General features: G+C 35.7%; 1 protein-coding gene across 2 annotated transcripts in view; it reads left to right on the top strand.

Moving 5' to 3' along the window:
• RICTOR (RPTOR independent companion of MTOR complex 2) overlaps window positions 1–23,537 on the top strand; it is a 75,712-nt gene that overhangs the window by 16,060 nt on the left and 36,115 nt on the right. For both annotated transcript variants that reach the window (XM_064405137.1, XM_064405136.1), the window contains exons 3-14: window positions 2,036–2,133; window positions 10,627–10,691; window positions 12,778–12,909; window positions 13,834–13,897; window positions 17,618–17,744; window positions 18,625–18,794; window positions 19,039–19,106; window positions 20,190–20,257; window positions 21,519–21,601; window positions 22,234–22,321; window positions 23,155–23,245; window positions 23,389–23,455. In XM_064405137.1, coding sequence (XP_064261207.1) covers window positions 2,036–2,133; window positions 10,627–10,691; window positions 12,778–12,909; window positions 13,834–13,897; window positions 17,618–17,744; window positions 18,625–18,794; window positions 19,039–19,106; window positions 20,190–20,257; window positions 21,519–21,601; window positions 22,234–22,321; window positions 23,155–23,245; window positions 23,389–23,455 — 1,121 coding nt within the window. The remainder of the gene's footprint in view (window positions 1–2,035; window positions 2,134–10,626; window positions 10,692–12,777; window positions 12,910–13,833; window positions 13,898–17,617; window positions 17,745–18,624; window positions 18,795–19,038; window positions 19,107–20,189; window positions 20,258–21,518; window positions 21,602–22,233; window positions 22,322–23,154; window positions 23,246–23,388; window positions 23,456–23,537) is intronic.

Genomic DNA, 23,537 nt, shown 5'->3' with positions numbered 1-23,537 from the left:
CCTGGAAAAGCAAATTGTGCAGAGGAATCCTAAACCTGGTATAGATCCAGTAAGATTCTCCCTGTCTCTAATTTCTGTAAAAATGTAAAAGATTTTTTTTCCTTTTTTCCTAGGGATGTGAAGAGGTCCATGCACATATTCCAATTTAATTTCAAAGTTATTAGATACCTGGTTTTACTGTGCATACTGCTGTGTAGCTGTGTCCATACTTGTGTATTTGGTGGTTGACTTTGTGTATGCTGTGAGTAGATTTGTGGAAAAGGATCTTTCACATCAAGCTAGTGCTAATAGAAATTGATGCCCATGTTTAAGACTTACCTTGTCTTCCCAAAATCTCACTGATCGTTTTTTTGAAAATTACCAGAATTATATGGTGTGACAGTAGCATGTCTCTACATGTGCTAAAGTGTCATTATAAACGCCATAGTCGATGCAATTGCATACCTTACCCTTGAGTAGGCATCTAGCAGCTAATCAAGGTGGTGGCAGTTGATTTCATTGGCTGATAGACAAAATCTTCATTGATTACTGTGGGTTAACAGGTTTGCACACTTCAATTGGGGGTGCCTACCTTTAAGTGTCATGCTTATAAATAATGTCTTGATTCCTAGTGGTGATGCAAATGCAGGTCTGTCCAAACACATTCTGGATATATCCTAGTAAGATTGCTACTTACGTTTGCTTTTCTAAACTTGTTTAAGTTTTTAAAGTACGGGAAGTGTTGTAAAAGCATGGTTTGTAGAGAGGTAGTGAAGGTGATGCTTTCTTTACATCTCCAATTCTTGATTTCCTTTCTATAATAAAATATACATAAACACACTTTTGCAAGTAACAGCAATGTAAAAGGCTCTGTATATGCCGCAAACTCGGCTGCAGCTGTTCCATTCTGTAGGAGGAGGCAAGTTTTTCTTACCAAACTTGGTGTGGGACATCACACAAAGAAGCTCTCTTTTTACTGCTTACTAGATGTCAGGCTTGTAATAAAGACTTAATTTTATGTAATGCAGTTATTTCTTTTATTTGGTAATGTGTTACTTTCTATGGTTTGCATCTTCAGGATAGCCTTGGTTTTTCATTTTTTTCGAACTGCTGATACCTATTCTCAGTGTCTAATCTAAAACTCCATGAGAATCCTGCATCAATAGGTCCCTTTAAAACCTGCCCTGCCACACTACCACCACATACAGAACTTACTGCAGTGAATGTTACAGCTCCCTGTGCAGCTCTCTGCGCCCAGCCTCACTCTGTGCAGCCTGTTCCACTCTGCCTCAATTCTAACCTTAATTCCAAAAGTGGGACAAAACTGTCTCTTCTCATCATGGTACTCCTTCTCTGGTTTCTGCCAGAATGCAGGGTCATCAGTTGGTGTGTGAATAGTGGTTTCTGGGTGGCATTTTTTTGTTCATCTGTTTTTGCTGTGATGGTGGACCCTTAAGAAGAAAGAAGACAGCATTCTTAAGGTTTTTGTTTGCCTTGTAGTTCACTTACCACGTCGCTGGAAAGGCCTACCCTTCTATTTAAAGCATCATTGTGGAGAGCAGTAAATTTGGAGAGCAGAAAAGAGGTCTCATCTTTCCAAAATCCCACCAGCCCTTTGTCTGGAGGAGAAAAAAGGAGTAATGTGGGGTGCCAGTAACACACTATATTTTAACTTCTGTTTTTGAGCTTACTTTAAGTTACAAGGGAATTAACAGTGAAGTTGTTGACTTACAAGATGTAAGGATTGGTATTTCAGACACTAAATGGATTTTTGTTAACTGCAAATCTAAGATATTGATTAAAATCTGCTTTGAAGTAAGAGTGTCTCTCTTCCATGGCCTTTAGCATTTATTCTACAGAACTCAGATATGCATGGTTTTGGTCCCTAGCATAAATCAAATTGATGCCTCTTGGAGCAAAAGTGCTCTGTATCCCTAAATGAGACCTGGAGAGTACCTGTTATATTTATGAAGCTGCATCTTGAATGCATGTTTAGATTTTTCTTCTTTTTATTTTTCTTTTACTGTATCTGCTAATACCCTCTTTTCTTTTGCAGACCCTTGTGATAACATGAGAGAGATTCTCCAAAATGTGGCCAAATTACAGGGCGTGTCAAATATGAGAAAACTAGGTCACTTGAATAATTTTACTAAGGTAAGAGCTCAAATAGTGTCATAGAACAAGTAACTGTGCAAGTAAAATGTTTTATATTTACTTAGTCAGACATTGGCTGGAATGTTAATGAAATTGCTTAATAATACAGAACAGTAATAATAGTAGTAGAACAGTACTTGAAGCCTGCATACTGTAGGAAAGGAAGGTAACAAATAAGGACAAGCAAATATGTGAATGCACAGTTATGCTGAAGTTTGCATATCTGTCCTGCTGGCTGAATTTTTGTAATATTTTAGTGCTTAGAAGATGGAAGTATCTCCCAATTAATGGGTTAAGTTGCATAACTCGAGCTAAAGATTTGGTTCCTGCTGTATAGAATTGAAATAAAAAATGTAAAATGCCATACTTTCTGAACGTAAACTGATTGAGTACAGTCAGAGGGGAGGACGGTATCAATGTACATTATATGCAATGTTTTGAGTAGTAATAGAATAGGAACTGTGACTTTCATTGCAGTTTCCATAGTGAAAAAGGTTTAAAGAGTCCATTTCTGCATTATGTCCTTGTTGGTGATTTTTGATGTGCTTCTTCCAAATCGCAGACCTGTGACAGGTACGCGCTGAAAATACAACAGATGTATTGGAAGCTGTCACTGTGAGCTGATGAGGCAAGAATTAAAAACTTACTGCAGCATGAGGGTGTAAGCTGACAAAAGAAACCGTGAAAGATTTTCAGAAGGACAGCAAGTAGCATTTTTTGGGTAAAAGAGAAACCCAAAAGAGAAGCTGAGACGACTCATGGGAGGTGGTCAGGGAGTTGGGGAAAAAGTGTTCATTGTAGGATGGTGAGTGGTTGTGGTTGCACCAGTGTTCCATTTGTCAGTCCAAGGGAAACATGCGTTGCAGTCAGTGAGGCAGGAGACATTAAAGCTTCAGTGTGAATCCAGATTGATGGACTGATAGAGGGATGTAGTGTGTTGTACACCTTTCTGATAGAGATAGGGGAACACACCTGAAAATGACAACTCGTTTCCTGTAATTGAGGATGGATCCTGCAACCAGTGGCAGCCAAGAAATAACATAGTAGCGGAGAATGTAAGGAATAAAGTACAGTTTAAACTATGCTTGCAGATAAGTTTGTTACAAAGAATTTAGTAAGGTCGCCAGGAGTCTATTTGACATTTTTGAGCCAGTCTTTAGAGAAGGAGTGAATACTCAAGGGAAGGTGCAAGGAACCAGCTGATGAAGGACAAACATGCTTGATAACCTTTGAAATAGGCATCTTGGCTGTTAAAGAAGGCATTCCTTGTGAGATTGACCACTTCAGTGGTAATATGTGAGATTCACTTAACAGAAAAGTGAGTACTGAGGACAAAAGCACAATAATTTATCTTCTAATGCATTAATAGCAAATCTGTAAGTTTTAAATTTTCTGGATTGGTTCAGAACATGTGTAGGAACGTTCAGTAAGAGGTTCATTCACTAAGAAGCTGAACTTCACACTGAGATCTCTTCTTTGTCCTATTGGCTTGTGTCTGTCAGATACCAGCCATCGACAGAATGCTGCTGTTTTCATTGGAATTCCAAAATGTGTTGCAAGAATGCCCTTTATTCTGCTAGAAAAGTTTGATGCATAGCTTGAAATCTGGAAACTTTGAAATGTGAATGCTTCAGAATTCTGTAGTTGTCTTAAAATTAAAGAGCTGAATTAGGTTTATAAATGCATGATTTGTAGTGAAAAGTCAATATTTGAACTAGGGATCTTAAAACGGGGTCAATTTTGCTATTGAAAATCAGATATAAAATCAGATAAAATAATCTATACCTTTGTTAAATTAATAAATATGTATATTGTAATAAAACATGAACCAAATATTCTTTTTACAAGATAGTTTTGAGATTGCATAATTCCATAATTGAATATTTGAAGATTATTTGGGTTTTTTGTTAAACTCAGTGTTGAAAACAAAAAATACTTATAGAAGTGTAAGTACAGTTTTCATAAATTGCACTGAAGACTGGCAGAAAATTACGAGTGTGTAAAGCAACTTAAATAAAATCAAATATGATGTTTGAGGACATAGACTGTAGTTCATAACCTGATTTTGATTCTAAATCAGAATCAAGGTGCATGAGGGAATCATACTACTCAATTTAATATTGAACACTTTTTCTTATATTCATCTCCCTGGAATGTTTTCTTTGTATAACTTAGTGCTTTGGTTTTAAAAAATCCTCCTATTTTTGTTTGAATTGTAAATGCAGTCATGAGAATGGAATAAAAGTTGCAAGTTGTACTGTATTGTCTGCCTTGTGGTTGGAACAATCCTGTGGTTTTCATTCCAGTGGTTAAAAGTGAAAGCCTGGAGCTTGGCAAGATGGTTTTATTTCCTTTTTGCACTCTGTTCTTCTACGATGAGTTGGTATAGTCTCAGTTCCTCCTTTGTGAGACAGGAGTGTGAGTAAGATTGATATGCTAAGGGCTGAGGATGTTTGTATCCTGTCTTGGAATTGTAGTGAATATGAACTTGATTTGTTTAGAAATTGTTGCATTTTGTGGTCCATTTTTAAAGAGCTACTTGTTATCTGCGATATTTGTACTATGGACAGGGAAAGGACCTTTGAACATTTTTAATAGTGTGTTTCAGATAAAATAATATGGAACATCTATTAGTCTCCTGCTAGAAATATTTACTTGAAAGAAAACATCTGAACTAGTCTAAGCAGTTGCTCCCAAATACCCCCCATTCTTCCTTCAAAGAGTGTGCATCTTACTGTTTTAGTTCTTCAGTCAGGGAAAGCAAAATGTTTTTATCACATGGAAACAAGTAATGTAATTTACTCCAAATGTGGAGTTTCCTGACAAGGAATCGTGGTAGACACCAAGTTTTGTATTATTTTCAGGATATCTGAGGTGTGTTATGTTCAGATTTCTTTACTTGAAACTGGACTGGACTTTTAAGGTGAGATCTGTTTCCCTCACCTCCCTTTTTTTAAGGAGCAGGAAGATAATAATTCTTTAAAATTGCTGAACTAGTACTGAACTAGATTTCAGGGTTTTATGTAGAAGTTAAATACTTTAAATTTTCTTTAAAATGATGGTGATCAGAAGTCAACAGGAGTTGACTTATAGTCCGCTAATTCATCTGCAAGAATGAGATAGTGAAGCAAATGCTTTGTGTGAAGCTTGTGTGCTTAGGTCCTGTAACTCCTGTTTCATTGCTACTTCCCTTTAAGAGAAGTGTTAACTGGTCGTGTTTGGATTTCCACAGCACGCATTATTACTGGGTAAAGTATTCTTCATAGATATTTTATAAAAACTTGCATTTCATTTATCAAGTTTCAGCTAGTATTCATTAGTAGCTAAGTCATTAGTGTTCAAGTTCTTTGCCTTTTGTGTGCAGAACCTGAGCTTTTCTTGCTTGACAGGTGGTCTTAAGTTTTCTGTTCCAGGAAATTAGCATTCCCAGTCTGGTGATGCACTGGCTATAGAAAGGTATGTTCAGTTCTGAATTGCAGCAGCAGCAGACTTAGAAATTTTATGTGCTTTGAATGAGAGCACACTCCTCCTCTGCTTCTTGTCACCTAGTAAGTGAGGCTGCAGTTTTGTGGGCAAAAGCTTTTATGAAATACTGCCTCAATCTATATTCTTTTCAAGCCACTTTATTTAAGCTAACTTATATTCTGACCTGAAAACTGTTTGAGAATTTGACCTCCAGTAAATGGTCAATGACACTTTCAAATGTCACAGCAGTTCACAAGTTCGGTATATGCATTTAGCTCCCGTAAGCTGTGTAGGATTATCCATCTTTAATTTATATGGCCGCCTACATAAGGCAAGCACCTCGAAGTTCCCCAGCTTCTGCTGGTTAGTACCAAAACATCATGGTTACGTCTTTTGGGTTTTCCCCACCCCCATGCAAAACAGTAAGATAAATCACTGAAAACCTGAGGAAACTGTACAATTGCATTTACCCAGTGGAATATATCTTTGTGATTTGAAGTATTTATTTATAATCCTCTGCTATAGCAGGTTTAGCCCACTGGGAGCTTCTGAGAGATCTTTCATAACTTTGTAAAATTAAAAGGGTATTTTAATAACAAGCTGGAAAAGAAATCCACAGATACTGTATGAATTTACGTTTTTCTTTCAAAAAGAAAGGTACTTCTTAAAGGACAAAATCAAGCAATTCATTTTAGATATAAACTTCGGAATGGAACATTCCTAAGCATCTGTAATATAGCGATATGGAAAATTATGTTTGCAATCTGTTTGAAACTAATTGTCATTATTTAAGGAAGCTTTGCTATTCTGCTCTAGCTGCTATTATGCTCTATCTGTTAGCTTTTGGCCATGCTGTTGACTTTCACTAGGATGATATGGATTGAGTGGCTTGGATATGGATATGGCAGTAGAGGCTTTCATGATTATGTCTCTGATTCATAGTCTGTCATTTTAGAGTCTCTTTGTCTTTTGCAAAACCCAGGTTATCTTAGACTGAATGTATTGCCTGACTGTAACATTCATCCAAGTAGATAAACCACTGACAAAACCTGAAATCTCACAATGATATAGCAGATAGGAACAGAACATGTTCTTGGAGACATTCAGCTGTGAATGGTTCCAGTGGGTGTTTCTCTTAACACTAGGATCTGCATAGTAGCCTTTGCTTAAATATTACCAGTGGTGGCTCAAACTGTATTTCCAAAGTTATAATGCAATAGTTACATTCTGAATGCACAGAATAGTATAATATTTTTACCTTGTAATTGCTGTGGCTATTCTGCTAAATATAAATTGGAATGGTCTCAAATGTGCACTCCATTTGTGCATGTTGTTGACCTCCTATGGTTTTGTTGTTCTGAGCTACTGTTTCCAAGACATGTTGATATGTTACTCATATTGCTGTGACTCATATGAGTAGTATGAAGAACTCATAGCTGACAGTAAACATGAAAAAAACTTTCAGTGTAAGTTAGTCACTGTCTGGCCTAGTGTACTTACCATTTTGTCCTAATATTTAATCTTATCCTCAGAGAGTCTTTGTTATGCTCAGTCACTGTGTATTTGATCACAAAATACTAATTTGCAGGTTTGATTCACAAAGTATACTCTGCTTGGTTTTGGTCATACCGATATAAAAATACATAAGATTTGTGTGTATTTAAAAATGTATACTTTTTATAGGTAATATCTGTATATTGAAAATATAAATAGTATAAACATATAAATAATTTCATAATTCCAGGTATTATATGATAATCCATTGCCATTTTAATGAACAATGTCAATGTATAGCCAAAGATAGATTTCAGTATTCTGGTACTGCTTGCTTACTGAGTTACACTATCATGGTATGGATGGTAATTGTTAAATCTTACAGTCAAACATATGACAGTAGCTTGACTTAGTCAGGAGTTCAGCCGTCTACAAATATCACTGCATTTGTGCCAGAATCATTGATCTACTTAATGTTGTTTGAAGGCAAAATGAGAAGAAAGCTATACTTTTTTAGTATATTTAAGGACAGACATTTATACCATAGCAAATGCCCAAGGAATTTGAACCAGCTGAAAAGAATCTGTTCGTTATGCAGCAGCTTCCATGACTATTTTTTCCCCCTTTCAAACTTACAGAAATCCAGCCTTACCAACCAGTTTGTTTTCTCCTTTCCCTAGGTTAAATAAACCAAATGGCTCAGGCTTCATGGGTGGATTTTCTACCTGCCTTGTCCATTTTTCTGCTACACATTTTCCACTTTGCTCTTAAAATATGGCGCACGAAATTTTGTTCTTGCAGTTTTGAGAGCAACCAGTGAAATGGAAAAAGTCTTAATCTGAAACATAAAGCAGTCCTAGTAGTATTTCCAGAGATAAATTTTTTCTTTTTTATTTAAATTAACATTCTGAATGTGAATTTCTGGACATTTTCTGTTACTCTGCTGCTCTACTTTCATTTCTTATGTGTCTTATGTTGATTTGTGGTACCCTGAAGGATATGATATGCTATTCCTACTATTTAGTTAAATCTTCTTACTGGGTTTGGGCACACCTTTCAAGTCACTGAAACATTTTTCAACTCTGATCTTGCTGTCCAACTTTTTAGGCCTTTTTCTATATGGAACATATAGAAATTTCAAGGAAGGCTGATACATAAGTACTGGTGTCCCATTAAAAGGAGAATTAACTAGTAGCTCTTTTTCTTTTTTGTGGGAGAAGTATTTTAGATGCATGCACAGATACCATGAAACACTTCTGTAATTATTACTGTCAAATTCAGAAATTTGTATCCAAACAGCAGTTAAACTTGATGAAAGTTATAACTTTTCAGGTTACATGACTGTGTTTGAATTTCAAGATAAGGTCAAGTTCTTTTCAGCATCAGCGAAGGTGTGTGCAGTGGGACCGCATACATAGTTGAAAACAGTTGATATTGAGGAGCTGATAACCACTGTATTTATTTGGTGAGAGTGACAACCACACTAGAACTGGTTCGGTGAACTGAATGCTTTTTAGCAGTGCAGCAAGTTAGGTAGGTTCCTGGAATACGTCAGGTGCATCAGTTTAATCTCAGGACTGCTCAAGGTGCAAACCAATGGTACATGTGTGATAGGAGACTAGCTTCACTAATGCACTAGTGCATACTATAGCAGCTTTCTAAAAAAATGGGGTTTTCCTACTTCAGAATCCTATGGGGTTTTTTAAGGTAGGAAATATAGGCTGTTGAGGGCAATCTGTTACGTTAAGTTAGGATTTCTCATTTGTGTCTAGGGTGGAACACTGGGGAAAGGTTTAGATGTATAAATGATTAGCCTAAACAACTATTCATGTAATTGTCTACAACTGAACAATGAACTGTTTTTACTCACTATCTTCTCGAACTGTTTTGCTTACACACTGCCAGCCAATTTTTACAGTTCATAAGATGTCAATACAAATGCTAAAGCAGCAGTGGTGGCCTTAGGCAGTCCAACAACATGGCATAAAAATAGATTGATGTTAGGAAGTGGCATACTGTCATAACCAGTTAGTGCATCAATTGTCTAGTTTTATTATCACTTGAATTTCAAAGGTGGTAAAAAAAGGTTATGTAAAAACTGTCCTTATGTTTTATAATTGTCTTTGGTTAAGAAAAATGCAAAATCCAAAATATTTCAATTAACTTATTTGAGCCCAAATGTGGAACTGATCCAGGCCAGTTTAATTATCTCTCATTAACAGCCTTAAATTTATCATTATTAACAATAATATAATATTAACAGCTTTATCACTAAGTATTTTTCTTGAAAGACAATTTTGTAAGACATAATGTGATTACCAAATTAATTTCTACTTAATGGTTTACTTAAAGGATGAGTTTCTGTCAATATGTCATTTTTTCAGATGGAGGTGAACAGTAGAACTGAAGCATGGAACACATTAAATACTTTAACTTAACAGTAGCCTTGATTTGGCTGTTTGTGTTGTTTATTATAAATGTCTTATTGTTAGAAGTGCACATAAAGAATGTGTCACAGGGTTTGATATATCACAGTATTTTCAGAGCAGAGGTAATGACTAGTTAGCACAAATACTTCCTGAATTCCTCACTAGGAGAAACTTAATACTGTGCTGACTTAGAGCTGAAGACATGCCTGTTTTGAAAATGGAGGACAAAGTGCAAAGCTATTGCAATCACTATTAGTCACTTGAGTTTTTGGAAGTGCTTAGAAAAGTGCTTTGGGATTTGGACATGATAATATTTTATAATTTTAGCCAGGGATAGTAAGTGAGATTACTAGGAATTTCTTTGCTGTTCTTGAAAAGAAGAACAGCATCAGCTCTTCTTACAGAAGAGATTGTTTTCCTTTCCTCAAGAGGCTAAAACACTGGCAAACTAGGTTGCTCATTTTAAGCATGGTTTTGGATTTAAAAACCGTGCTTGTAAATCTTCTCTGTTCACAGTGACTAGATATGGTTGAAGTGTCCAGTTTGTGACAGTATACAGCTGTCTTTTTGTGTGCATAAATTCAAACTTTGCTCTGATTTTTCAGAGGTACAAGTTCTATAGGATGGGTGGCAGGCCAAGACCAAATGTCTGTTACAGGACACTTGGTAATGCCTTCTGATTTTTTTGTACTTCTGTGCTGCTGTGACTAAACATGATAACGGCCCGTCAGTGTCAGTCTTTGTTCCAAAAACTCTTACCTGAGCCCCTGCAGATTTGCTTTGACTTCAGTCATTTTTGCTCTCTGCTCAAATTACCAGTTGTCAGCTAGCAATGTGGTGCTGTAAAATGGACTGATCAGTACACAGCTTACACAACTGTGCAACCTTTTTTTGGTATGAAAATCCACAGGTGAGTCCCCATATCTGGTGTGTATAGGAACACAATATGGACAGCAGAAGTTCTCAGGGAAGTCTGAAGCCGGTATTCTCTCCCTTGCTACAAATTAAATTCCTCTGGTTTTTTGAAAGCATTTCCCAAAATCTATGATTTTTCATGGTTATTTTTAGAGATCTATAAATAATAGATATTTTCTCTTATTTTCAGCTTCTTTGTAATACTGGCCATGCTGAAGAAAAGTTAGGTTTTACCTATGACAGCATCATTATATGGTAAGTAGTAAAGAGCACTAGGCAATCTTAGGGAGTTGCAGTTGTTTTGGTGCAACTAAATAAACTTCATTTGTACTTCTGAACTAGTATTTTGTATTTATAATATGTTTGAAGCTTCATAATGCAAGTATATAACCTGCAAATACTTTAATTAGTGAAACCAGAAATATATTACTCGCTTTTAGGCAAACAGAGACAAACCCTCCAAGTCAGAAGTGTAGATTTCTTCATTATGCTCCTCAGAGACGTAAAAGTACCTCTAAGTATTTCAGTAGTTGTAGAAAGCACTTCTAATAAAAATGTACATCTACAAAACACAGAGCAGTATTTTATGTTGTACAGGTCTGTATGTGTCCATGAAGCACTGCTTGCCTTGCTATTGACATGTTCTGTGTATATACTTTTAAGTGGAATTTCAGTCTATTTTATGGCCATTTTGACTGTCCAGTGTAAATGTATACTTATTTCCACACAGAAATTTATAAATTTGTCTTAAAGACCAGCACTGGTGACAAAAGCAAATAAGATGACTATTTAATGCATTTCTCTGTTCTTTCAATTTAGATCTCACTTAAGCAAAAAAGCTTAGGAAAGCGAATTGTTCTTTGAGCAAAATGTTGGGAAGCCTTGTGTTAAAACCAATGTCTTTATCTTTTTTATTAACTGTATGTTTTCACTGCATACCTAAAGATAGTGGCACATCTCTGTGTGGCAGCTTTTGCATTTGAGTGTTGAATCTCATGATAATATTTTCCTTTGTAATTTCACTGTGCCAGTTCTTTAACTGGTCTACAGCTTCCTCATGAGGGGAAGAGGAGAAGCAGGCACTGATCTGGTCTTTCCATTGACCAGCGACAGGACCTGAGGGAATGGCCTGGATTGTGTTAGGGGAAGTTTAGGCCAGATATCAGGAAAAGATTCTTTATCTAGAGGGTGGTTGGGCAGCATAACAGGCTCCCCAGAGCAGTGGTCACATCTCCAAGCCTGGCAGAGTTCAAGAAATGTTTGGACAGTGCTCTCAGGCTCATAGTGTGATCGTTGGTTGTCCTGTGCAGGGCCAGGAGTTGGACTCAAAGATCTGTGGTATCAAGAATACACTCAGTATCAATGCTGGCTGGGCTTGAAGTGATTGAGAGCAGCCCTGTTGAGAAGGACTTGAGGGTCCTGCTGGACGAGAGGCTGGACATGAGTCAGCAGTCCCATGTCCATTCTTGCAAGTCCAGAAATCCAGTTGTGTCCTGGGCTGCATCCAAAGAAGTGTGGGTAGCATATTCATATTACAGGAAAGATGGTCTTGAAACAATTCCCTATTTGGTGCTGAAAGTACTAATCAGTTTATCTTTTCTGCAATTGATATGGCAGCTTACATTGTCTAGCTATCACCTGGGAGTAAGCTCCCTGGCCAGGTATTCACCAAAAGACTCTGAAGATTTTTTGCCTTGGAGTAGCTGATTAACATGTAAGATAACCCTAGAATAAGGGAAAAAAAAACCAAAACAACCAAACCTTTTTAGAAGTAGAAACTCAGTCTCAGTGGCTGAAGTATTTACATTCTTAGAAGTCCGGTGAAAAATCCTATTAGAAAGTGTCGTTGGGAGGTTGAGGATTCCCACCTCACCCTGCATGTTGTTGAGAAGGAGGGATGAATATCTTGAGGGCCTTCAAAAGGACAGTGTGCTACCTCATGCTTTGTAACTCAATTTCTAGAGTTCTTCCATATCTCATTTCTTCTTACCTACCTTATTCTATCTCTTAATTTTCTTGGACCGGTATTATGCTCAGTTGAATAACAATTTATGTACAGGTTTTCATTCTGTGTCATTTCATGGATGTACAAGCTGTTATTTGGGGAAAAAATTAATTTGTGGCTTTTTAAGATTAATATATTGTCTATGTCTGCTGACCTGTATGAGGGCTTGCCTTCAGGGTTGCACATGAGAAGACCTGAAAGTCAGAAAATTAGTTCACAACATTTCTTTTTAAAAATCATACTTTTTGTCTTAAATGAGTGAGTAGTAGCTGCATGTTAGATGAAGTCTACCTGCTGCCTAATAGTTGTTTGTCCCTCTTGTTTTCTTCATTGTAGTCTGAGGTTAGCTTTACTAAATGAAGCAAAAGAGGTGCGAGCAGCAGGATTGCGAGCCCTCCGCTATCTTATTCGAGACTCCACTATTCTCCAGAAGGTGCTAAAGTTGAAAGTGGATTATTTGATAGCCAGGTAATTCTTATCTTTCTTCTTGTTGCAAGCTGTAAAGCTCCAAATCACTTGCCTTTTCATGGTTGATACAGGAGGGAAGTGTTTCCATATTCTCTTATGTTTTTAGTAAGTAGTTTTATAAAATATATTTTTCTTCAACAGAATATCTCATCACACTAGCTAATCCAAATAAAATGCTGTCCTAATATATGATACATTAGAAGTAATCCAAATAATATCTACTTTAGTCATAAATGCCATTAGCTGTTAGTTAATATGGTGGAAATAGTAATAATGTTTATGTCTTAAGTTTTTGTATGGGAATTGTTTGATTCTTTGTATTATCACATTGCTATAATAGTTGATGTCCAAGAATTTGTAGTCTAAATATAATCAATGATGCAACAGAAAAATACCACAGGGCAAACCAACAGTGAGATAATACAATCAGCATGATTAATAGATGTAAATAATAGCACTTCTAGTGCTTCCTGTAATGAAATTTTTTATTTAATACACTGGTACAGATGTGTGTGAATTTCTGTTTATAAATATACACATGTAATTTTAGTGTGCTGTTCAACCTTTTTGGAGCAAAAGGACTTTTCTGATCTCAAACACTCAAGGTGTAGTGACGTGAAACATTAGAAATAGTTGGTGCGGTCTCATTTGCAAATGACAAATGCAGCTAGCTCAGAAAATAGTTGTTGAAGCATTATGCTTTGCCATTTTATATTTGAGAACATTTTAGTGACTTAATTGTAATGAAAATAGCAGAGAAAATACAAACCAACTGATGTATCATAATGAGTATATTTGCTGAAAAGTGTCGTTTTTAAACCATAAGTGAGTTCTTTTTCTTTTGTACTCAAATGCACAAACATTAACATAAGTTGTTAACAGTTAAGGTGAAAGTTACAAACTGTGTTTTTTAACTTACTTTAGGTGCATTGACATACAGCAGAGTAATGAAGTAGAAAGAACACAAGCACTTCGATTAGTCAGAAAGGTAAAAGCTCCTATGTATGGTTGTATCTGTTGTACCACTCACTTGTGCTGACTCCTGGCTGTCTCCATCAACAATGCTTTTTTACAGTCTCTAATACCTTGCTTTACCTTTATCATGTAATATAGCTGATAATTTAAAAGACAGAAAATGTAGTGAAGACAGTTGTTTTGATTTTATAGTTTTACCATTTAGAATCTCAGGTATGCTAGAAAAATCATGCTTACTGGACGTGGTTTGGGAAAAACTTACCAAAGAGTGTATGCAAGGGCATAAAAACAACATTAAGTTTCAGTATTGAAATTATGACTACTTCATTGTATAGTTTGTTTAAGCACTTGTGAGTCAGAGATTGGGAGATTTGCTGCCATGTGAGAACTGAGACAAATTGTCACTGAAGTGATCATTCCAGTAATGCTTACAGCCTTACTGCTTTGGCAGTTGATGCTATCCACAGGATTTTGTCTCTGACACTCAATGAAATGTGTTTCCTCTGTGATGGTTACTGTACTGTGTACCCGTGGATGTAGATTTGAAAGTATGGTAGCTGTATTTTTGAGTTCACCCTAGAGAAATTGGCATATAGAGGTACCAAATGTATTCAGGAAATATAATATCCTGCCTTTGTGCTGGACTTCACTGTTCTTTATTATTCTCATATTCTAATAGAAACTACTGAAGACTGGAGTAAAGTTTGAAGTAGTTGAAGAATGGTTCCTCAGGAGTACTGTCTGTGTGAAATCTCTTTTTGTGTTTTAAATCTACCTAAATATATTTTCTGTCTCACAGAAGATACAATGTACTTGATTAACAATTGTGCCAAAAAAGAGTTTTAAATATTAAAGACAGCTGCCTCCAAACCCAAACAAGCCCAAAACAAACAAAAAAAGCCCCAGTATAAAGGAACAGGTCCTTGAGGAAGTTTTACTTTTATTATAAAATTTTTTGCGAATCTGTTTTGAAAGAAGAGCTTCATTGTGGACTCATCAGAAGATGGAAGCACATCCATAATGGGTTTTATTTAGGTTCGAAATTTATCCTCATTATTTCTGGGCTTTTTGGAGCATTTTCTGTCTTGCATGAAAGAAGAGACAGCAAGAGAAACAAATTCATGAGCTTGATCTGAAAAAAATGATGGTCAAAGAGAAACATCAAAAAAATCATAGAGCTGACCTTTGGTGTTTTTTTTTTCTCCATCATGGTGCAAGGGTATTGGTGCTCACCAGGTGTGTGCATCAGATACACAGGTTGTGCAGCCATGCTTGTGGTTCCTTGATGCTGAGAACTGTGTTGATGGAAAGCCTTTTCTAGCATCTTTTGAAACTTACTTATAGCATTCTGTTGTATTAAAAGACAGTGTCAGACCAACAAAAAGCCACACAGCCTGCTAGCACTGAATTTAACAGCTTTCTCATGTGCTGTCTAGGCCACAGCAGTTAGGCATACATTGGCATAGAGCAGTCAGTACTCATGAAATTCTTTTACAAGGAATACTGTGTTTCCTGAATAGCATATTCTGTATTTTCACACTGTCTTTTTGTTACCCTGCTTTTGCCCTTTTTCTACCTCTGTCTTCATCTCCCTCAGTATCTCAGATTTGGTGATTTGACACCAGGATTCCTAAAAGATTACATAAATGACTAAAAGGCAAGATAAATGGCAAATAAAATGAAAAAAGCTACCAGACTAGTTCAGAAGATAATTAACTGTGAAACTGAACTGGGTTTTTCCAGTATCACAGAACTATTGTTTTCAGTTTCAAGATGTGGCTCTTTAACCTCATCTTAGGTAGTAAAAATGTCAGTGAGAATTGCATACATTAAAATTAAAACCTTCTCTTTTCTTTCTTTTCATAGAGAAGAACAACAAAGTATAAAATAATATTTCTTTATGAATTTAGAAAAGGCAATCATAAACTTTATTTTAAAAATAATAGTTTAAATGGTGTAGGTAGATTTTAAAACAATCTGGCTTTTTAAAGTTCATGCCAAATAGTGTTTGAAGGCTGAGTGTTCACTGCCTGTTGTAATCATCTCTACATTTACGTGTAAAAGTCTTACAATTTAGTAACATCTTCAGCTGTGAAAAGGATGGCATGAAGTTGTTTCCAGAAGCATTTTTCTATCTGATAGAAGTCAATAAGACATTTCTTTTAAATTTAATAGTTTGGGTGTTTTCTTTTTATAGCAGAACTCAGGACTAGATGCAATATGAGCCATGTTCTTTCTTCCTCTTTTCTAAAAGCTGTCTTAAAAGACCAACTTCATAGTCTCCATTACTTCTTTCATTGTAGCTACTTGTAAGTAGCTTTCCGTTACCTGTCCTTGGTCTTTAGCACTGCATTTTATTACCTAGAACAGAACCTTTACAAAGTAAATACAAAGATTTGTTTTTTCTACTGATGTGTTTAGAATTGAGTGTTACAAGAAGCCTTTCCTTCTCTTGTTCTGCAAAGCAAAGACAGTGAAGCAGAGCAGCTTATCCTCTCAGGAAGTACCATTTCAATATCAGTAGCAAACAAGTTGCAGTTTCTAGAGTGGATTGGTGCACCTATTCTGTTGCTTATTCTTTTTGCTTCTTCCCAGTGTAAAAGTGAAAGACTGTGTGGGTGGGAGAGAATTTGTTTTTTCTCTAAAGTCCTATCTTAAAGCTTCCTGTTTCGTTGCATTAACATTATGTATAACAAGAAGCTTCTCAAAAACATGTATTTAAAGATAGATTTGTTAAAACTCTTCCAGTATTTTGGTTGTAGTTGTTGATCCCCTGTGATTTTAGCATCTGTGCAAAAAAAGGTAAAAAACTAATTGTCTTTGCACAAATATCTACAACACATCAAGGGGAGAGGTAAAATGGATGTAGGACAAAATGTTTTTGGAAGAATTATGAAGATAAGCCTGGTTTTGTTGTAAACAAAAAGGATGTTAAGCAAAAGCATGGGAAACTAGTCTTGATTTTTTAGGTGTTTGATGGATATTGAGTATTTTTTTATGTCTCATTTGTATTTATTAGTGGAGAAAAAAAGGTGAAATGGCTGAATGGGCTATAAAACATTGCACTGTTCCCTTTTTAAGCAGTCAGACAAAAACCTGCTTCCCCCTTAGTAATACATCTGTTTAGTGATCTTGTTCCAGAAGGATATGTGTATATAATTTTCACAAATTGAAAAAATACAAACAAGCAATTGCTCAGCCTTTGTAATCAAAGGCTCACTTGGGTGACGGTGACGAGTTGGTGGTATTGGTTGTTCAGGAATCGTTTTCTTTACCTTTAATGCATCTTGCTCCTTAAGCTGGTGTGAATTTTGAGCGTCCCAAACTCACAGCCGAGGCTTTCCGTAGTGCAAAATGTCCTTAATAGTAGATGAATTTGTAATCAACTCTGTGTCATTGGATAATGTTGTCAATAAAGATATTCTTGGGAGAAAGAAAACTATGATGATGGCAGTCTTAATTCTCGCTGCAAAAACCATCTTTTAAATTCTTTCTTATTAAGATAAAATATGAAAATAAAAAACCTGAAGCACAAAGAAAATGAAATTGACAAAAAAATTGAAAAAATTTCAAGAGCAAAATAAATAGTTGTGAAGATTCACCAGATACAACCAAGTAATAGGTGGACTGGTCTGTCTAACTGTGTATGAAGGTAGCAGAATACTGGTGAATATGTAAGTGCATTTAGAGAAATGTAAAGAAACCAGAAGGCTTTTTCTTTCCTTTTTGGCAGATGATCACTGTGAATGCTTCATTGTTCCCCAGTTCTATTACTAATTCTTTGATAGCAGTTGGAAATGATGGTCTTCAAGAAAGAGACAGAATGGTTCGAGCATGTATAGCCATTATCTGTGAACTAGGTAAGGTAATTTTTCTTAATTAGTGTTCAATTATGACGTGGTTGTCATTTACACTACTTGTTTAATAGGGAATTAGAGTGTTACTTGTTTAATAGGGAATTAGTGTTCCTATCGACAGTTTCATGGATTTCAGTTGTTTGTATGATATAAGCCAAAATTACTTTAAATCTGTTTATGTATCATAGGCAAAGGTTTCAAGTTTTCATCTTTTCCTTCAAGACTTAACAGTTTTTGGTTTGCCTTAAAAACATTTCTCTACTGCAGTTGGTGTTTCTTAAATTAATGTATTTGAAATAGGGAGATTTCCATACACAAGATGCTGACAAATTTAGAAGTGTTCAGAGAACTACAAAATATCCTCATTTCTAAAAAAATTTGGGGTGGGTACTGTAGTTATCAGGACAGTGATTTATACTAACTCCCTAAACTTTCATTTGGCTGCTAATTTTTGAAGGATTTCAAAATCAATCTGTGGGAAATAATTCAGTAATTTGTTTTCAGGATTAAAGCTTCTGTTTTAAAGAAACAAAACAAAATGTTACTCTTATTTCAGCATATTTTTTTTATCTATGTTGGTTCAGTGAAGTATGAAAAGTCTTTGTTGGAAAATCCAGAAATTACTGTATGGAAACTTGGTTGGGAATTAAGTTGAGAAATGGCCCAACTGGAAACTGAGTGACCAGTATTTTTGTGTATGATAAGTGAATTCAAAATCATCATTCATTACTAGTGTCAGCTAGTTCCATTAAAAGCTTTACATGTGCCTCAGCAGTGTTCAGGACAGATAAGATACCCATACTAGAGATGACAAGTTTGTCATATGCCATGAAAGGTTTTACCTTAGATCACTGGCCAAAATTACTTGTTTTCCTTTGTCTAGCGCTTCAGAATCCTGAGGTGGTGGCTCTTCGGGGTGGTTTAAGTACCATCTTGAAAAATGTTATTGACTGTCAGCTAAGCCGAATAAATGAGGCTCTGATAACTACAGTTTTGCACCTCATTAATCATCCAAAGACCCGACAGTATGTGCGAGCAGATGTAGAATTAGAGGTGAGTGCAGTTTTGTTTGTTTAGTGACAGAAATGAAACACTGTATTACCCATTAGAATGTTCTACTTTTGTCTCAGATTTCCTGTGTATTAGTGCACAGTGACATTTTATCTAAAAGATAAAATGTTTTAGGCTAAAAGCCTGAGATTTATGAAGCAGAAATAATATAACAGTTTGGAGTGGGACTGAGGAAAGGGCACTAGTGATTTAACTGTATTTTCATGTGTGTCTTTCTTTTGTTTAGCGAATTTTAGCCCCTTACACAGATTTTCACTACAGGCATAATCCAGACACAGCAGAAGGACAACTCAAGTAAGTGTTAGTACTGCTACTTGTGCCATCAGTTATGTTCATAGTATTAGAATTGAGCTGTACTTCCTTCCAAATACTAAATTTCTAAAAGTTGAATATCATAGGCCAGAATGCAGTTTTCTAAAATACGGTTAAGCATTTAAGATTTAAAAAGGCTTGTTTAGCCTAGAGAGGAGAGGGTTGAGGGACACCCTCTGCTGAATAGCAGCCTTTTTACTACCTATGAAAAAGCTTTCAAAATGATGTAGCCAGGGCCCTTCCTGGTGGTGTAAGGTGGGAGGACAAGAAGCAACAGAGACGAACAGCAACAGAAGACAAATGGAAGCAAGAAAGATTTCAACTTGATATGAGGGGCAGTGGGGATGATTTTATATGAGGCTGGTCAAGAGTTAGAGTATGTTGTCCAGAGAGGTCCTGCTGCCTTGAGTTTCTAGCACCCAGCTGGATAAAGCCTTGAGTTTTTTTGCAGGTAATCCAAGCTGAAATACAGAAGCTTGTATACCCCCTAAAGCTCTGGAACTGTCAAGGCATTTGCTGAGTTCTTGCAGTGGGGTTGAACTATGATGACTTTTAAAGGTGCCTTCCAACCCAAACCATTCCATGTTTTTATAATCTGGCATAGTCTGATAACAGGTGTTTGTGCAGTAATTTGGACTAGAGAGAGATCTCTTGAGGTGGCTTACAACTTGAATTTTTCAGGATTTTTAAATTATGAAGTGGGATTAGATGCTTAGGTCTGGGTAACTGAATAAGGTCCAAATCTTTACATCTCTGCTATAGACTTTGTGTCAGCAGAGGTGCAGAGTGATTGATCTGACCCCTCTGGGATTTTTTTATGTTCTTGTCCTCTGGAAACTCCCCTGGAAGAGGAAAAATAACAATAATCAAAAATTCTAAAACTTTTATGTATGTATATGCATTGTGTAAATACATATGTACACATGTATGCATACTTAAAATATTTCTTTTACTCTGGATTTTGTCCCCAATCTCAGTTAACTACCTTTTAATAATAATACTGTAGTACTGTAGTTTGTTTTGTAATGATTACCTGCATTGTGACATTTGTTGTTTCAATGGCAGAGAGGACAGAGAAGCACGATTCCTAGCTAGTAAAATGGGCATAGTGGCAGCATTCCGATCATGGGCAGGTAAGGTTTGTTTATTTGTTTGAAATGGGATGATTGGAAGTGTGATTTTACTTTCTAATATAAATGACACAGGATCTGTTCATTTCATGTCTAATTTCTATCAATACCTTCCTACAATGCTACTTAATATGTGTTTTGATACTGTAAAGTTGGAGGATGCACTGCATAGTTTTCTTAGACTCCTGAGAAGGCACAGCTTTTCCCCTTCTGTGTAAAATGCCTTATAAATTATATCTTGATGGTCATTCTTGAAATCTAATGCGTGAAAGGATGTTTAAAATAGCATCATATCATAAGAACTTACATTTGAGATGGTTCTGCCTCTGTAAATGAAGTCTTTTTGTCTGTGTTAAGAGTTATTGGCAAATGCTTTACCTGCTTTTGCCATAGTTGAAGAGAAGTTGGAAATGGACATAGTTAGCAATTTTTCATGTAGAAAATATTTCTAAATCAATTTTTTTTTTCATTTTACTAAATCCTTTCTCTGTGATATTACAATATGTAAGATGAAGGTACTGCCTCAGGGATTGTCTTTTTTTTTTTTTTTGTCAAGACACTGTCTTGCAGATTTAAATCAGTTAAAATAAACATTTACCAGAATTTTGAGTGGAATTTTTCCAGGCTGTACTTAAGCAATTTTGTGACGCTATTTGTGTTATTTTTTAATTTCTGTCAGTGATTGCTAAGCTTAATTTTAATATCCAGATATCTTTCAAGTTTCTTGTGAGGAGGCATGTGTTGACTTTAAAACTTTCAAAAAACAGTTTGTAATAGGTGTGTTACTGCATCTTCCGGCATTCAGGTACTTGGATCTAACAGCTGTTAGAATTCTCCTGAGACTAAAGAGAAGTTAATTAATTTGTTAGGTTAAAATACAGCTTTTGATTGAAATACCTTTCATTTCTGCTCAGATGATGAAAACCTTTCAGGCTTAAGCGTTACTCATTACAGACATCTTTGTCTTTTTGTCATTTCTTCCATGCATATGTTGTTTTCACAGGTAACTTTTGAGTATTGTTCACAATAGGAAGGATGAAAGTAGCACAGTCTTTTAATGAGGACATAAAGTTTTGTTATTAGGAAGCTTTGTTAAATATTATTGACTGGGAAGGAGAAAATTTTATCCTGGTGAAAATGTTCATGATTAGTAATTCTTTTTCATGTGTGCTTGTTTTCAAACTGGAAATCTAATTTAGCAATGTGTCTATTGTCCGTTCTTTTGTTGATGAGGGAGTATTGTTATACATTTAATGTTTTCTAGGTATTATCAGTCTGTGCAAACCTGGAAATTCTGGGATTCAGTCTCTTATTGGGGTACTCTGTATACCAAATATGGAAATCCGGGTAGGTGTGAATATTTAGTACTAATGTAGGAATAATACTTAATAATTTAATTAAATTATTCTTAACTTTTAAACAATTAAATGGTTTAAATAAACACAAACTCCAGTTATGAGACAGCTGTTCTTGAGTTTATTTAACCCCCAAAATTCAAGTCTGTAATTGTTACAAAATTCCTATGAAATTGGGAAGCACACCATGTATATGTGACAAAATAGAGGAGAGAAAAGTTCATAAATTAGTTTTTACTCTGGTCACAAACCAAAGCAAGGTTACAGTAGCTGCAGTCACAAGAATAAAGCATAATAATCAAAGTTGAATTCCAGGGAAAAAAAATATTTCTTCACAAATTAAACTTACTAGAGAAAAGTTGATGGCTCCAGATGTAACTGTTCTAACAATCTGCAGTCCAAGTAGCCTGAGCTACTATAGCACTAATAGTGACAATAAAGGACAATTCAAAAGTAAAAAAGCCCCATCCTCTCTTCTGCAGTTTATTTCCATTTGTGAAAAAAGCACTTCAACAAATGCACCCATGTTAGCACTTTAGAAATCTTAAGGTCAGTATTAATAGTGAAAAAGGGACAATTTTGTAAGTGTGTAAAATATCTGTTGTGTTATGTTTTCCTTGGTAGCGAGGTCTGCTTGAAGTTCTCTACGATATATTTCGCCTTCCTCTCCCTGTTATTGCAGAAGAATTTATCGAGGCACTTCTCAGTGTAGGTAAGTATTTAAAACAAATCACATAAGAATTGTGTCTGTTACACTCCTATACAAATTTGAAAACTTTGCTGTCTCCTATGTACTGTAAATTGCCTTTGTTTTATCACTGAATTTATTAGGTGCTCTGAAGTCCTGTCTGAAATTCTTTATCACCTGTTAAGTGTTATAAGTTTGATGAAAGATCAGCATAGTTAGACATTAGCACAAGATACTGTAAGGTCAGCAGTGCAGATCAGACTTCTTTGAACTGTTAGGAATATTCAGAATTGTGGATGTGTTAGTGAATACTACAGACGAGTTATTAGTCTGTTAGTTCTGTATATTGTCTGTTAGCTGTCCACATTGTCCTTAGACTACTGCTTTTTTGAGGGCAAATGCATGCTTTTTCATGTCTTTAAATTTAAACCAAATTAGTAGTTTACCTTTGGAATTACTCTTTTGTAAACCCAAGAGAAGTCTCTGCTTTTTTAAATTTGTAAGTAAATAAATGATTCTTTGTTGCAAACTTGCTACTCCTATATATGGATGCACCTGGTAACATTTTAGGTGCTAATGGTATTTTCTCTTAAACATGTTTATGAATTGGAAATATCACTGGTTTTGTTGACACTTAGATACAATCTTTGTCCTAGCTTTCAAGGTACCCTTGCTGTGTTCAGGACTGTGGATTAGATGACTTGTTAGAGATCTCCTCTGACAAAATTTTCTGTAATTTGAAACTACCTGAAATAATATTTGCAGGCAAGGATTATTATTAACATACTGACTGCCATTATAATAATACTGTAAAAACAAAGTTTATAAACAACATTGTCCATATTTTCTTGTTCTAGATCCAGGCAGATTTCAAGACTGCTGGAGACTTTCTGATGGCTTTGTAGCTGCTGAGGCTAAAACTGTTTTACCCCATCGAGCCAGGTCAAGGTGAGGATTTACTGAACTTAACTTAGTCTAAACCATTCTTCTTGTTTTGTTTTGTGGCAGTGTGGACAAAACATTTCTCATTTTATTGCTGGAACAATAAGAATGTACTTTCTAAACTGTTTTCCTACTTTCTTTCTCTTTAGGCCAGATCTCATGGATAATTACTTGGCTTTAGTCCTTTCTGCTTTTATTACCAATGGACTTTTAGAGGTAACTAATGACTTTCAGTTTTAGTACATGCTTGCTACGTTTTTCCTGCAAGAGTTAAGTAAGATGTTATACATTGAATGTT

This window comes from Passer domesticus, chromosome Z (genome assembly GCF_036417665.1).
Source record: "Passer domesticus isolate bPasDom1 chromosome Z, bPasDom1.hap1, whole genome shotgun sequence".
In the NCBI taxonomy this organism is placed as follows: domain Eukaryota; kingdom Metazoa; phylum Chordata; class Aves; order Passeriformes; family Passeridae; genus Passer; species Passer domesticus.
Note: the sequence above shows the minus strand (reverse complement) of the source record. Positions and strands in the feature narration are given on the sequence as shown.